Source organism: Microtus pennsylvanicus, chromosome 13, assembly GCF_037038515.1.
Source record: "Microtus pennsylvanicus isolate mMicPen1 chromosome 13, mMicPen1.hap1, whole genome shotgun sequence".
NCBI lineage: Eukaryota > Metazoa > Chordata > Mammalia > Rodentia > Cricetidae > Microtus > Microtus pennsylvanicus.
Genome location: NC_134591.1, coordinates 34,784,490 through 34,798,547, shown reverse-complemented (window position 1 = coordinate 34,798,547; position 14,058 = coordinate 34,784,490). Strand labels below are relative to the sequence as shown.

General features: G+C 41.0%; 1 protein-coding gene across 7 annotated transcripts in view; it reads right to left on the bottom strand.

The window, feature by feature from the left end:
- The window catches only part of Patj (PATJ crumbs cell polarity complex component), a 314,603-nt gene that overhangs the window by 205,500 nt on the left and 95,045 nt on the right, over positions 1-14,058 (bottom strand). For all 7 annotated transcript variants that reach the window (XM_075944778.1, XM_075944774.1, XM_075944777.1 and 4 more), the window contains exons 18-20: positions 7,220-7,429; positions 3,481-3,597; positions 1,416-1,820 (exon numbers count right to left, since the gene is read on the bottom strand). In XM_075944778.1, the coding sequence (XP_075800893.1) occupies positions 1,416-1,820; positions 3,481-3,597; positions 7,220-7,429 (732 nt within the window). The remainder of the gene's footprint in view (positions 1-1,415; positions 1,821-3,480; positions 3,598-7,219; positions 7,430-14,058) is intronic.

Sequence of the window (14,058 nt, the reverse complement as noted above, 5' to 3'; positions counted from 1 at the left end):
CACACAGAAAGGAATCAGACTGAGCACAGGGAGCAGGGGCCTATGTGAGAGCACAATACCAGCATGCCTTTAAAAGATACCCTCTAGGGAAGTCAAGTGGCTCAGTGGTTAAGAGCACTTGCTGATCTTGCAGAGGATCCTGGTTTAATTCCCAGAGTCCACATGGCAGCTCACAAGCATCTGTAAATCCAGTTCCAGGGGACCTGACATCCTGTCTAGCCTCTCCCGTAACAGTTACGGGCATGGTGCATATATACACATGCAGACAAAATACCTATAGGCACAATAAAACTAAAACTGAACTAAATAAACAAAAACACCATCTATACTAACTTTCTTCTCATTTGTTTGAAAATTAATTCAGGCCAAAAAATAAACAAATTAAAATAAAACATTAAAAATTCAACAGGCAACTAATTAACTATAATTTTATTTAAAAATCAAGTTTACTTGATCATTGGAGCACCGGACTGAGCTCCCAAGGTCCAAATGAGGAGCAGAAGGAGGGAGAACATGAGCAAGGAAGTCAGGACCACGAGGGGTGCACCCACCCACTGAGACAATGGGGCTGATCTAACGGGAGCTCACCACGGCCAGCTGGACTGGGACTGAAAAAGCATGGGATAAAACCGGACTCTCTGAACATGGTGGACAATGAGGACTGCTGAGAAGTCAAGAACAACGGCACTGGGTTTTGATCCTACTGCACATACTGGCTTTGAGGGAGCCTAGGAAGTTTGGATGCTCACCTTCCTAGACCTGGATGGAGGGGGGAGGACCTTGGACTTCCCACAGAGCAGGGAACCCTGACTGCTCTTTGGACTGGAGGGAGGGGGAGGGGAATGGAGGTTGGGGAGTGGGGGAAAATGGAGGTGGGGAGGAGGCGGAAATTTTTAATAAAAAAAATCAAGTTTACTGTTAATATAAAAGTAAGAATAAACCTATTAAAAGGTAATGCTTCTTGCCAAGTTGTAAATAGGCACAGTCACAAGCCTGAAAGTGACTATCTGGCACACACTACTGATGCATCACAAACGAGCACAGAGAATGCTGTGGCCAGCACAGATATAAACAATAATTCACTTTGAGCTCATTTCCCCTTGATTTGCCCTGACAAATATACTACACAAAAAACATATAGCCATGTTTCCCTAAGGGGATTTAAAAGAAGATCTTAATGATTAAAAGAACTCTTTACTGAACTAAGAAATTAGAAGAAAAATGTCACACACATACACACACAACAGTGCAATATGAATAGGATGACTTCATGTGCTCACTATACTCTTGGTATACATCTTGTAAGCCATCCTAGCTTACAAAGCCCATTTCATTTCTACTTTATCTGTGGAAGTAACAGGAGTAAGGGAGGGCTGGAGCAGGGAGGGGCTGGAGGCTGAGCAGCAAAGTCGTACCATGTCTGCAGTGTTGTAGCTGCACTGCTGCGTTTCCTGGGAATATAAACTCCGCCCAGACTCTGGATCTTGACACTCGGGAGCTTCATCTCCTGAGAGGCTAGCATGCAGCCACTGTGTGCCAACCTGGAGTTCCTGCCTGGAAGGTGCATGCCGGACCTCCTGAATGTGTGGTAGTGGGTTTAACTCCATGGCCCGGAGGTGATCTTGATAGAGTTCATATTCCTCATCTACAAGCATCTCTCTTTCCTCGCCCCCTCCCTCCAGTGGAGGGCTCAAAAATTCATGCATTTCCCAGGCTTCTGAGCTGGTGTCCATTTCTTTTTGTTGGAACTGCAAAGACTTTCCCATATCTAGAAATGGTTCATCCACAAGTTCTTCAAGGTATGGCTCATCTCTAAATCCCTGTAAATAAAAGTTTATAAAAAAATGTTATGTTCCACTTGTCTTAAAGTTGCACGATACACCTCAACCTGAAAAAGTGTCAACCTAACTGCAGTAGAGCGCCTTACTCAATGCATGATCAAAGCCAGCTGAGCTTCTGCATCACCAAACAAGAAGCTGCAGTTCATTCTGCATGGTTCAGAAATTAGACATGGAGTAAAGAGGCAGAAGCCTGCACTGCCACGATGAACTGACAGCTTCATCATGTAATAACTAACTACCCAACAGTTCTCCATCATCAGGAGATATTTAGGCTAAAATGCTGCACCAAATACGCAACTCGTCCCTAACACAAAACGTAACTCATAAATGCAAAGTCACTTCATACTTAAGACAACAAAGACTGAAAAGCTCACTGTGGTCAAGACTAAGAAACTCAAAAGAAGTAAAAATGTTCAAAGCAATTCTCTTTTATTTTGGGGTAGGATTATTCTGCTGCTGGCTATACCTCTTGCTCTTAAAAACAAAACAAACAGAAACGTTCTTAAATGAAATACAGCACTATATGTCTCAAGTACTTCGAGTATAATTTGTTTCTAATAAGCCAAAATACAGAAACAAGACTTTTCACCTACACTGAGAATATGATAAAGAGGAATGAATACAGTGTGATTTTTGCTGAGCCTCTGTCCTAACTCTAGTGAGCCTGTGGCTGTTGAGCACAGAGGCCTAATCCCCTGTGGATCAACACTCATTCCTACTGTAAGCCCCACCCATTAAGAACTACCTAGTGTAAATTCCTATAATCAACCCCCCATGCTGAAACTTCACACTGAAACACTGAACCAATACTGCAACGTGATTCAAAACAGTCAGAGACACAGGATATATCTGAAAATATTATGATTATAAAATTTTAACATAGTGTTTAAACTTTTAAAAGTGTGATGGACATTATGGGACTTCCTATCAGCCTGAGACACTTTACATAACATGACAGGAATGGTACTAAACAATTGCTATCAAGTAAAACAAAAAATACAGTAGACTTTAGGAATAGAAGGGGAAGCTTAACATATTCTGTCTATGATTACAGTATCTAAGGGGGTTGAGTAGATACTTTGTAAAGTATTCAATTATGAAGTTGCATGTTTAGCTACATTTTCTATGACATTTTACATGGATGTCTGTTTTCAATATATTCTTTCTCCCAAATTTTAGATATATAATAATGCATAAAAATGTTTGTTCTTTTAAACATGTTTTTTGTTAATTTGGGGGGAGAAAGGTGTGTGCCTCAGCACATGTGTGGAGGTCTGAGGACAACTTGTGGGTCTCACCTTTCTTCTTTCACCTTGTAGGCTCCAGGATTGGATTCAGGTCAGGTGTGGTGGTAAGTGCCACAACTGAGCCATTCTGCTAACCCCAGTGTTTGTTTTTTGAAAATGCCTTACATCTTCTGTCATTTAAATTGACAATGTAAGACTAAATTAAAATTTTAAGTTAAAAATACTAATTAAAGAGAAGGAAGCTGGTAGGGCATACCAGTGATTACAGAGGTGTGGGGGGCATGTATTTAATTTGTAACTTTAGCTGAGTGAGTGGGGACAAGCTTGTGTCTTTATATTAACTTTAACATACAAAAAAAATCACTGAAAAGGCAAATAAATTTAGCAAATACCTTGGGTGCTTCAAGGATTATAGATGAATGTATGTCATCAACAGCTTCTGAAGGCTCATTGTTGTCTTCATTGTTGTTTGAATGTAAAATAAAACAACTTCCTTCCTTCTCACCTTCCTGAAAATAACAACCAATTTATGATCAAGAAAATTCTTCAGTTTTAACTTCTCTTCAATAGTTCTCATCCAGTGCAATCACTCAACAAAGTCTATGCAAATATGAACAAAGCAAACTTTCACCCACAATGGAAAGTCTATGAACCTTAGGCCAAAACTGATCAACTTTAAGTATTCTTTAAGGAAAAACTAGTCACCAAGGAAAAGGCTTTGCAGATAGAGCTATGACGTGATCTCTGTGCATAGGCTTAGGGACTTACCACTAGTGTGCTAGTCATTAACAGACATTCTATGAGAGGGCGCCTTTCTGCTGAGGAAAGGGCTCAATCAGCACTAGTCACTCTATAGCTTCAAGTCCAGAATCTGACGCCAGAGCCCATGTTCTCAATTACCACTCCATGTAATCCTCAGCAAGGTGGGAGTGGGGTAAAAAGGCCTCGTGGTGCACAGCCTTAGAACCACAAAGAAAGCTCTACAGCCAAGGGTTCCAGGTCAGTGTGGTCTGCCTAGTGCCAAAGACACAGTATAGTTTTTAAAGCCGATTCATTCATTTTTGAATCTAGTATGTTTGAAATAAGCAAAAGAAAAGATAAATTGCTATCACAGATAACATGACAATATATCATTGTAGTTTTATGAGGATAGTTATTTTACGGCTAAATAGAATGAAAGTCATTCTGGCCTGCTACATATCTACAGTCTTGTTGCTCCGGCCTGGCTTTGGCTCTTCTTACTTTCATTCCCCCTGCCTCTGCACAGGCATATATCACCATGCCCTGTCTATCTGGAACACTCTACCATCCCAGTCACTTTCCCTTTATCTTGGCCTCCCTTCCCTAACTACCCTGGCAGCCTCAGACTCTGAGGAAGTTCCAGCTCATGGTGAGGCTGCGAACCCTCTCAAGCAGTGCCCTCTCTCAGCTGGAAGTAGCACAGTAGGCACACTCTGTGGTAAGAGGTTCTGTGTTTTCACACTGCCTCAGCCTTCCTAAAGCTGCTGAAAAGGGAAGGTTAGGTTACATGTAGTTAGGTTAAACTAGCAAATAATTATCAGAGAAAATATAGACAAAATATTTGCTACAACCTAAAAAGATGAAACTTATAAAAATATTAATGTTTTCCCTCCTTAATTTATCCAAAATCACCCTGAGTTCTTCATCTTACCATCTGTTGTCTATGGCAGTACATTTCACATATGAAAATGTCAAGCACTTAGTTAGTCATATACTAGACTCAATTCTCAAAGATTTAAAGTAACTGACCGGTGTTAGATCCAGACATTCTGGTGTATAATATAGGAAGAACAAGACAATGTAATGATGGGAGGGTATGTGCATAGGAGGGCTCTGGGATCAATCACCAGCAACAAAAATGTAGAAAGCAGTCCAAAGGCAACATAGCAGGTTCCTAATGCAAAAACATTTAGTGCAATACATTGTTCACTACACACACACACACACACACACACACACACAAATATAACTGCCACTATCTACCAAACCAGTGAGGTGACTGAACTATTATCATGTTGCATGCTAATATATTTCACATATTACGAAAATTTTAGAATCATGAAAAGACTTTAGTCTTGCTCATTCTATTAAACATTTTTATAAAAGACTCAAAGAATATTTGATTCTTTTTAGTCTACTTGATCACCATCTGTGAAATGAAATATTCGGCATCAGAAGCATGTAGGTGAGCCACTGGGAGGAAGACTGTGAAGAATTCAATGGTCTCCATCTCAGCGTCTCCCAGTGGACTCTTACGAGGCTTATGAGCCTTTGCATCTGGAACGCACTGGGTTATTCAGTGAAAAGCTCGGATGGGCTTCCTGAGACTCATCTGACAACCTACCACAACCAAATGATTGTTCAGATAGTGCACACAAACTAAACAGGAAATCATAACAGAACAAGATTTCATAGTGCTGTAGCTAAGGAGGAACACAAGGCTTGAAACTGCCCCCCCCAGTTCATATTTTGACCCTATCCATTACTAATCATAAAACTTTAGAAAAGTTAGTCAACTCTCTGTGTCTCCACTGGCTCATCTGTAATGAGAATGACAAGAGGAGGACTCTAATATATATGATAGGCTTAAAATATGTGGTGATATATATAGTAAATGCTCATTTAAAACTAGATGAAAATAATCAAGTATTTGTTTTACACTGAGAACCTCAACAACAAAATGTTAAGGAACCAACAGTCAAGAACAGTAACATGACATAGCACATCAAACCATAAGATGACGTCAAGACAGTTTGACTACAGAACAATTATCAGTACTAGGGGTCACCAGACATGCTGATGACCGATGGTGACAGGAACATATAAAAACGTCTCCGCTGGGCAGTGGTGGCGCACGCCTTCAATCCCAGCACTCCGGAGGCAGAGGCAGGCGGATCTCTGTGAGGCTGAGGCCAGCCTGGTTTACAAGAGCTAGTTCCAGGACAGGCTCCAAAGCCACAGAGAAACCCTGACTCGAAAAAAAAAATCCCATACCAAAATAATAATAATAATACGGTTTTCAGTTCATTGTACCTAACATCATTCTAAAATAGTAGTTCCTAACCTATGGGCTGAGTCCCATTTGGGGTCAAAGGACCCTTTCACATATCAGTTATCTGGCATGTCAGATATTTACATTATGATTCATGACTGCAGCAAAACTACAGGTGTGGAGTAGCAACAAAATAATTGTGGTTGGTGGCGACAACACGCATACAATTGTGTTAAATGGTCACAGCATTGGGAAGGTTGAGAACCACTGCTCTAAAATTAAAATGCAAAATTATTTATTTTCATTTACATATAAGGAATATGAATAGAACTTAGGAGTCGGTTTTAAAAACCTGAAGGTACTATGGTAATACAAGTGGCAGAACCAAGGTTAGACATGCCAGCAGTGAGCAATAACTAACTGTCACAGCTGATGACATTGCCTTTATTCCTGAAACTTGTCATGTTGTAAGTCAAGGACATTAAGAAACTTGTGACTGCTTACTGCTCTTTCAGAACAAGAGTTTGATTTCCAGAGCCCACATAGGGTGGTTTACAATCACCTCTAACTATAGCTCCAGGGATTCTGATGCCCTCTTCTGGCCTCTGTGGGCACTGCACTCACATGCAAAACCATACACCTGTACACTTAAATAAAATAAATCTGAGTTTTAAAAAAATTAAAAAAGAAAAGAAACTTGCATAGAAGCAGAGACTGTGCGTTTGTTTCCTGGCTGAGAAGACCCAAATAATCACAAAGAAATTATATTAATTTCAACACTGTTTGGCCAAAAACTAGGGTGTATTTCTAGCTAGCTGTTATATCTTAAATTAACCCATTTCTATTATTTTGTGGAGCAAAATTATTCAGGTCTAGGTGGCCGGAAACGAACAAGGAGTCTCTGTTTACACTTGCATGAGGTCACACACATAGGAAGCAATGTGAGACAGATTTTGCATCCAGGTATATCTGCTTCCCCTAGTCCATGTTCTTTACTGCACTAGTTTTATATCCCTTATTATTCAAACCTTATAGTTGAGAAATATTTGTCTTCCAGATTCATGTTGCTAACTACTGCACTGTTATCACTTCTTATATTAACTGAATTCAAAACTTACCACTAAAGGCTTACAGATGCCAAGGTGCACAGCACCTGGGGGCACAGCCTTCAACACTTCAACAGCCTCAGCAAGCGTGGCATTGTCCAAAGAGAACTCATTGACAGAGACAAGGCGATCTCCTGGTAAAAGTTCTCCGCTTCTTTCTGCTACACCATCTGCTACCAAGGACCGAATCACAATCACTGAGCGTGTGGGATCCAAGGGGTCCTAGAAATTAAATGAAAGAAAGTCAGGTCCCTGAAAATAACTATGCAGGTTTAAGAAAGCTTACCTTTAACAAATCTGATTTGTTATCTCATGGGGCCAGCACTCTGCTGACACTCTATAGAGGTTTAAATCAATGAAAACATTACTCTATATATCCTATAACATCAGCTTATATCAAAGTGAAGATATAAACTTACCAGTTTCATCTGCGTGTCTGTGTGCTCAATACATGTAAATTTGTCCTTTAAACATTTGGTGATTGACCACAAGAGATCTGGGAACACTTAGGAAAGATTCTCTGACACTCTCTAGCCATAATTATATTGTGGAACAAATCCATGGCTATCTATGACTCCCCTTGGTCTATATGTAGGCTCTAAGAGGAGAATAAAGTGGGAAAGAACACTCCATCATTCAACTGAGCAAATAAGACATCCTTTGAGAAAGCCACTTAAACTCAGGAGGAGGAGAAGGAGAAAAAGGAGGAGGGGGAGGGAGAGGAGGAGGAGGGAGAGGAGAAGGGGGAGGGGGAGGGTAAGAAAGAGGGGAGGAAAAGGAGGAAAAAGAAAAAAAGAGGCAGAGAGAGAGAGAGAGAGAGAGAGAGAGAGAGAGAGAGAGAGAGAGAGAGAGAGAGATCATTTAAAAAGTGTATTTAGGAGTTGGAGAGATGATTCAGCAGCTAAGAGCACTTACTCCAACATCACAGGAACAGGGTTTTGAAGCACAGTACATACATAGCAAGTTGAATGTTGCTGAAAATACCTATAACCCCAATTCCAAGTGGGGCAGATACACGAGGATTTCTGGGTTTTCCTGACTTAGTCCAAGATTCAAGGAAAGGCCTGTCTCAAAGAAAAAGGCAAGAGTGACAGAGAAGGGCACTTGGCACCTTCTTCTGGCGTCTGAAGAATGCACAGGTGTGTGTTCCTTACCTACAATACACTCATATGACACAGACCTACACATACAAAAATGAATAAATCTTCAGTGGTAAAGTGCTTGCCTGGTATGAGATTAGCTTCAACACAATCAGCAACACACATACATGTATGTGCTTACAGTATATATTTTAAAATAATCAAAATTATGACTAAGCTTAATGGCCTTATAGGAATGATTCCTATATACATGAAGGGAATTCATGAACAAGCCAACATGAAGGTTTCTCATCCAGTGGGAGAAGCCTGTACTCCTTTATTTGAGCACAGAAGATAGCAGACTTACCAATGCTTCTGCCTGAGGAAACACTACTCTGTAGAACTATTAATCTGGAACTCAAAGTAATCCTCCTGCCTCAGTTCACTGATTGCTCTGATTACAGGTGTGAGTCACCATACCCAGCTTACTGTGAATTTGACAGATGACAGAAAGTGATGCTGAGAAAGCTAAGGAAATTGGAAACCACTGGCTGTTGTTTAGGGGTAGAGTCAGACTTCAGCCAAGCAGTCCTTCCTTCTGCCCACCAATCTCTGCTGTTTCCTCTGTATTGTGATAACTGCAGGAAGAACTCTGAATGAAGGAATGCCACCCTGCTGATATTAGAGCTCTGTTAGTCTTGCTGGAGTGGGTATATGATGTGGTACTGTTGCCAAGCCTTCTTTAGTAACCAGCCACAGAATATTTGCATTTACCATTCTACACAGGTCACGACAGCAGAACAGGATTCTACTGCTGATGCTGATACTGGATTCTTTCTGAGAGAAGAAGGAGAAGGGACCGCCGGATATTGTGGTACAACTGTAACCCTGAATTAAGAGAGTAAAAATCTGCCAAAATGCAGGCTGAATCTAAGGAGTGCTACTAGAACTTTTGAAGATTTCTGGTTATTTTCCACATCTTGGTGCTTTAGACAGTAACATCCTTTTCAAAGCGCTGAATGGAATTATAACAAAGTACACATATTGACATCAACAAAGGCTACATAGCTAAATCTTTAAACAAAGTTTTCAAACACAATTCTTACTGTTTTGTTCCTCAACTGACCTTGATTGTCTGAAGTGACCAGACCCTTGAAATAATCTAGTATTCAATACTATATATTCAGCAAGAGAACTAAAATAAAAAACAAAAACCAAGGGATTTTGAGTAAGGTATGTAATGTTAAACTATACTTACACTGACAATTTCAAGTAGAGGGAGCTATTGTATAGGAAGAGAGCAGAGGTACTCAGAAAACCCGGTGTATCCACAAGCAATCAAAGCAGCCACAGGGAAGAGTTGTCCACTTTGCCACCAGCTACCATGAATCACAACGTGCTTTCATTTTGAAATATGAAACCATTACATTTTAAGTTTGACACACTAATAAATAAGCTATACAATTATGTCCTTCATTTGAGAAGTCAGTTTTTGATAAAAGGCTTTTTTATTGGGAGGGGAGGGGACTACCTGAAATGCACAGAGGAAGCTGCCGTTGCTGCCTACTAATGAGCACTAAACACTACTGGAAAGACTCTAACAGGAAAATATACAAAAAGTAAATGATTTTTCTAAGTTCGTGTGGATACGCGACATCATTTCATATATCGCTGAATCAGAAACTTGAAAAGGTGAATGAGCATGTTCCAACTGTACCTGACAGATACAATTTTTAGAAAGACTATCATTATATAATAAGGAAGACTCTTTGGAAAACCATTAAAATAGTTCTGCTATGAAAAGATAATGAAAAATTCAAGAAGTCCTTGTTTTTTATTGCTGAGTAGTACTCTAATATGTATAAATTCCATACTTTCTTCATCCATTCTTCCATTGAAGGGCATCTAGGTTGTTTCCAGGTTCTGGCTATCACAAATAATGCTGCTATGAACATCGTAGAGCATATACTTTTGTTGTATGATAAGGCCTCTCTTGGGTATATTCCCAAGAGTGGTATTGCTGGGTCCAGGGGTAAGTTGATCCCGAATTTCCTGAGAAACCGCCACACTGCTTTCCAAAGTGGTTGCACAAGTTTGCATTCCCACCAGCAATGGATGAGTGTACCCCTTTCTCCACAACCTCTCCAACAAAGGCTATCATCGGTGTTTTTTATCTTAGCCATTCTGACAGGTGTAAGATGGTATCTTAAAGTTGTCTTGATTTGCATTTCCCTGATTGCTAAGGAAGTTGAGCATGACCTTAAGTGTCTTTTGGCCATTTGAAGTTCTTGAATTTTGCATGCAAATGGATGGAAATAGAAAACACTATCCTGAGTGAGGTAAGCCAGACCCAAAAAGAGGAACATGGGATGTACTCACTCATATTTGGTTTCTAGCCATAAACCAAGGACATTGAGCTTATAATTAGTGATCCTAGAGAAGCTAAATAAGGAGAACCCAAAGAAAAACATATAGGCATCCTCCTGAATATTAACCTTCAGCAAGCGATGAAAGGAGACAGAGACCCAAATTGGAGCACAGGACTGAAATCTCAAGGTCCAAATCAGGAGCAGAAGGAGAGAGAGCACGAGCAAGGAACTCAGGACCGCGAGGGGTGCACCCACACACTGAGGCAATGGGGATGTTCTACTGGGAACTCACCAAGACCAGCTGGCCTGGGTCTGGAAAAGCCTGGGATAAAACCAGACTCTCCGAACATAGCAGACAATGAGGACTACTGACAACTCAAGAACAATGGCAATGGGTTTCTGATCCTACTGCACGCACTGGCTTTGTGGGAGCCTAAGCAGTTTGGATGCTCAACTTACTAGACCTGGATGGTGGTGGGGATTCCTTGGACTTCCCATAGGACAGGGAACCCTGATTGCTTTTCGGGCTGGTGGGGGGGACTTAATTGGGGGAGGGGGAGGGAAATGGGAGGCGGTGCAGGGAAGAGACAGAAATCTTTAATAAATAAATAAATTTAAAAAAAATAAATAAAAAAAAGAAAAGATAATGAGTTTTATTTATTACAGAAAAGTCATGTGAGTACTTGTTTACAAGGAACATTGTCTTCTTTAGAACACAAATGAGGGCCAGGTGCACTTGCTTACTAAAATGTATTCAGGCTTGGTGTCCTAGTTATTCAAAATATCTTACCCCTTTTTCCTGGAGGTCAGAATCCAAAAATTGCTCCTTTGTGTCTTATAGAAATATTAAGTGAAGGCGCACACACACACACATGCATGCACGCATGCACGAACACACCACCGTGAAGATTCTCATCATGTCTAATTGCCACTGTGCTTCTAGGGATAATGTTCCTTACTGTGTGGTTTCCCACATCCTATCACGAGCAGGTGGTTTCTGCATGACCATCAAGTCAGCAGCTGCTCTTGCCTACTGGGACGGCTGCGTTGTGAGGCTTTACTGCATAAAAAGTGCTCAAGCATCATCCCGACCCAAGCTGCTTCTCTACATGTCCTGAAAACAGTTCATAATATCATAAAGGTTCTATATCAAAACGCGTAAAGATGGTATAAATATTTCTGAAGATTGCCACTGAAATGTAGGGCCCTGCAAGCATACTTTAACATCCTTATCATCACCTTTCACCACTGTGTGTGTGTGTGTGTGTGTGTGTGTGTGTGTGTGTGTGAGAGAGAGAGAGAGAGAGAGAGAGAGAGAGAGAGAGAGAGAGAGAGAGAGAGAGCGAGAGAGCGAGCCACAGAATCAGCAGACAACTTGCTGGAGTTGGTTCCTCCTTCTTGGGTCATCATGCTGAGCAGCATGTGCCTTTACCCACTGGTCATCTCTCATGTCTCCCCTTTTGATAAAGAAAACTGTGAGATGTTGCCTTAGAGCAAACAGCCAAGAGAGGGCACTAAAGTCCAACCACAGAGTGCAAGAAACACTTGTCTTGGTTAGGAAATCTCTCCTCTTTATTCAAAACTGTTGTGCCATTATAACTTATATAGCATGTGGCCCCTATGTTTATTTTAATTCAACCATTTATGGAAAGGATGTTTCAGGGGAGGATCAAAGCTTTTTAAAAGACAGGGCTGTAATAAACTAAGAACAGCAGATGCTTGGGGTACACCACACAAAGCCAGCAGAGGAGTGTGCATTCCACACTCACCACTCAGCTAAGCAGCACTGGTCAGCCAGCTCTGTCTCACAAGCCAATTAAGCCACCTGCGTGAAGAAAGGTCATCGAGGAAATTTTAAAACTCTTCAGGTGATGCTAGGGTTTGGCATTTATTATAAATACTAGATTTTGCAATGCTTGGGAAATCCAACCCTGACTGATAACAGCACATGTGCAAGCATGCACTTGCTCTCCTGCCCTTGTCCTGAGATACACTTCACAAGTCAACCTATTATCTTCCGTCTCTTCTCTCAGCTCACCCCTCTCCTCTGCTACCCCACTGTCCTGTTTAGCCTTACACTATTTCCTGCCTGGATAGATGTTACCATCTGACACCATGCCTACAGTCTCTACTTTTGTCCTTATCTGAACATTTTCTATAGAAAGAATGAAACCTTAAAAAATAAAAATGTCTGTAAAAGTCAGAGGTCAGGAAGGACCAGACTTATAGCAATTCTAATTGGTGTTAATAATAAAAAATTGGAGTTAGATAACAGGGTAAATGCTAAAAGATCAGAGAAGTAAAGGAGCAAGACCCACTAACCTCTACCAAATTCTCAGACCAAAGGGGGTAAGAGCCTCTCTCCATGAATTCTCAGACTAGATGCCTTGAGATCCTGTCTCCACCCACCTTATATTCCTCTCTCCACCCAGCTATATTCCTTCCTGTTTCCACCGCTTTGGAGCCTGTCCTGGAACTAGCTCTTGTAGACCAGGCTGGTCTCGAACTCACAGAGATCCGCCTGCCTCTGCCTCCCAAGTGCTGGGATTAAAGGCGTGCGTCACCATCGCCTGGCCCTAAATACTGGGATTAAAGGTGTGAACCAACACCCCTTGGCTCCATTTCTCTTTGGCACTGGGTCAATCTAGTTCTAGATCTAGCCAAGGGTGACCTTGAACTCACAGAGATCTACCCGCCTCTGTCTCCCAAATGCTGAGATCAAAGGGCAGGCCTCCACTGCCTGGCCTCTAAGTGGCTCCTTCCACACTGAGATCCTCAGACAAGCTGTATTTGTTGGAGCACAAACAACACATCACCAACCTGACTGAACCAATGTCTTCTGCACTCGTGGGCTCACAGACAAGATCAGTTACCATTCAAGCACAGAGAAAGGAGGGGCTCACATGCTCCCACTCATACCAAAGAAACTACTGACTGCTGATGACTTCTAGGAAGAAAAGACAGTTTTCTTTAAAGGTAAGGATGCCAGGGGATAGCCACACACTCATTAGTATGGGCAGCACAATTGAACTTGATACATCATTAAAAAGAAAGAAACTGAGGCAATAAATACATAGGTAGAAAGGATCTGGGAGAAATTAGAGGTAAGACTGTGTGGTGAATATGATCAAAACATACTGTATGAATTTTAAACATAATAGGGTTATGTTTAAAAATAAAAACCTAAAATGTTAAAATAAAAATATTATCATAATCCTTCCTCTGCTTAATGTAATGACAGCACTTTAAAACTAATCTTTAGGATTATATCCAGAGAAATACCTGTATCTACCACACCTTGTCAGAACTACTAAAACTTGCAACATGGTATAAGCTTGCTTTCCTCTAGGAATATTCTTCCTGATCACTACCACTCACCCAGTCTTTGCCAGGGTTTCATCCA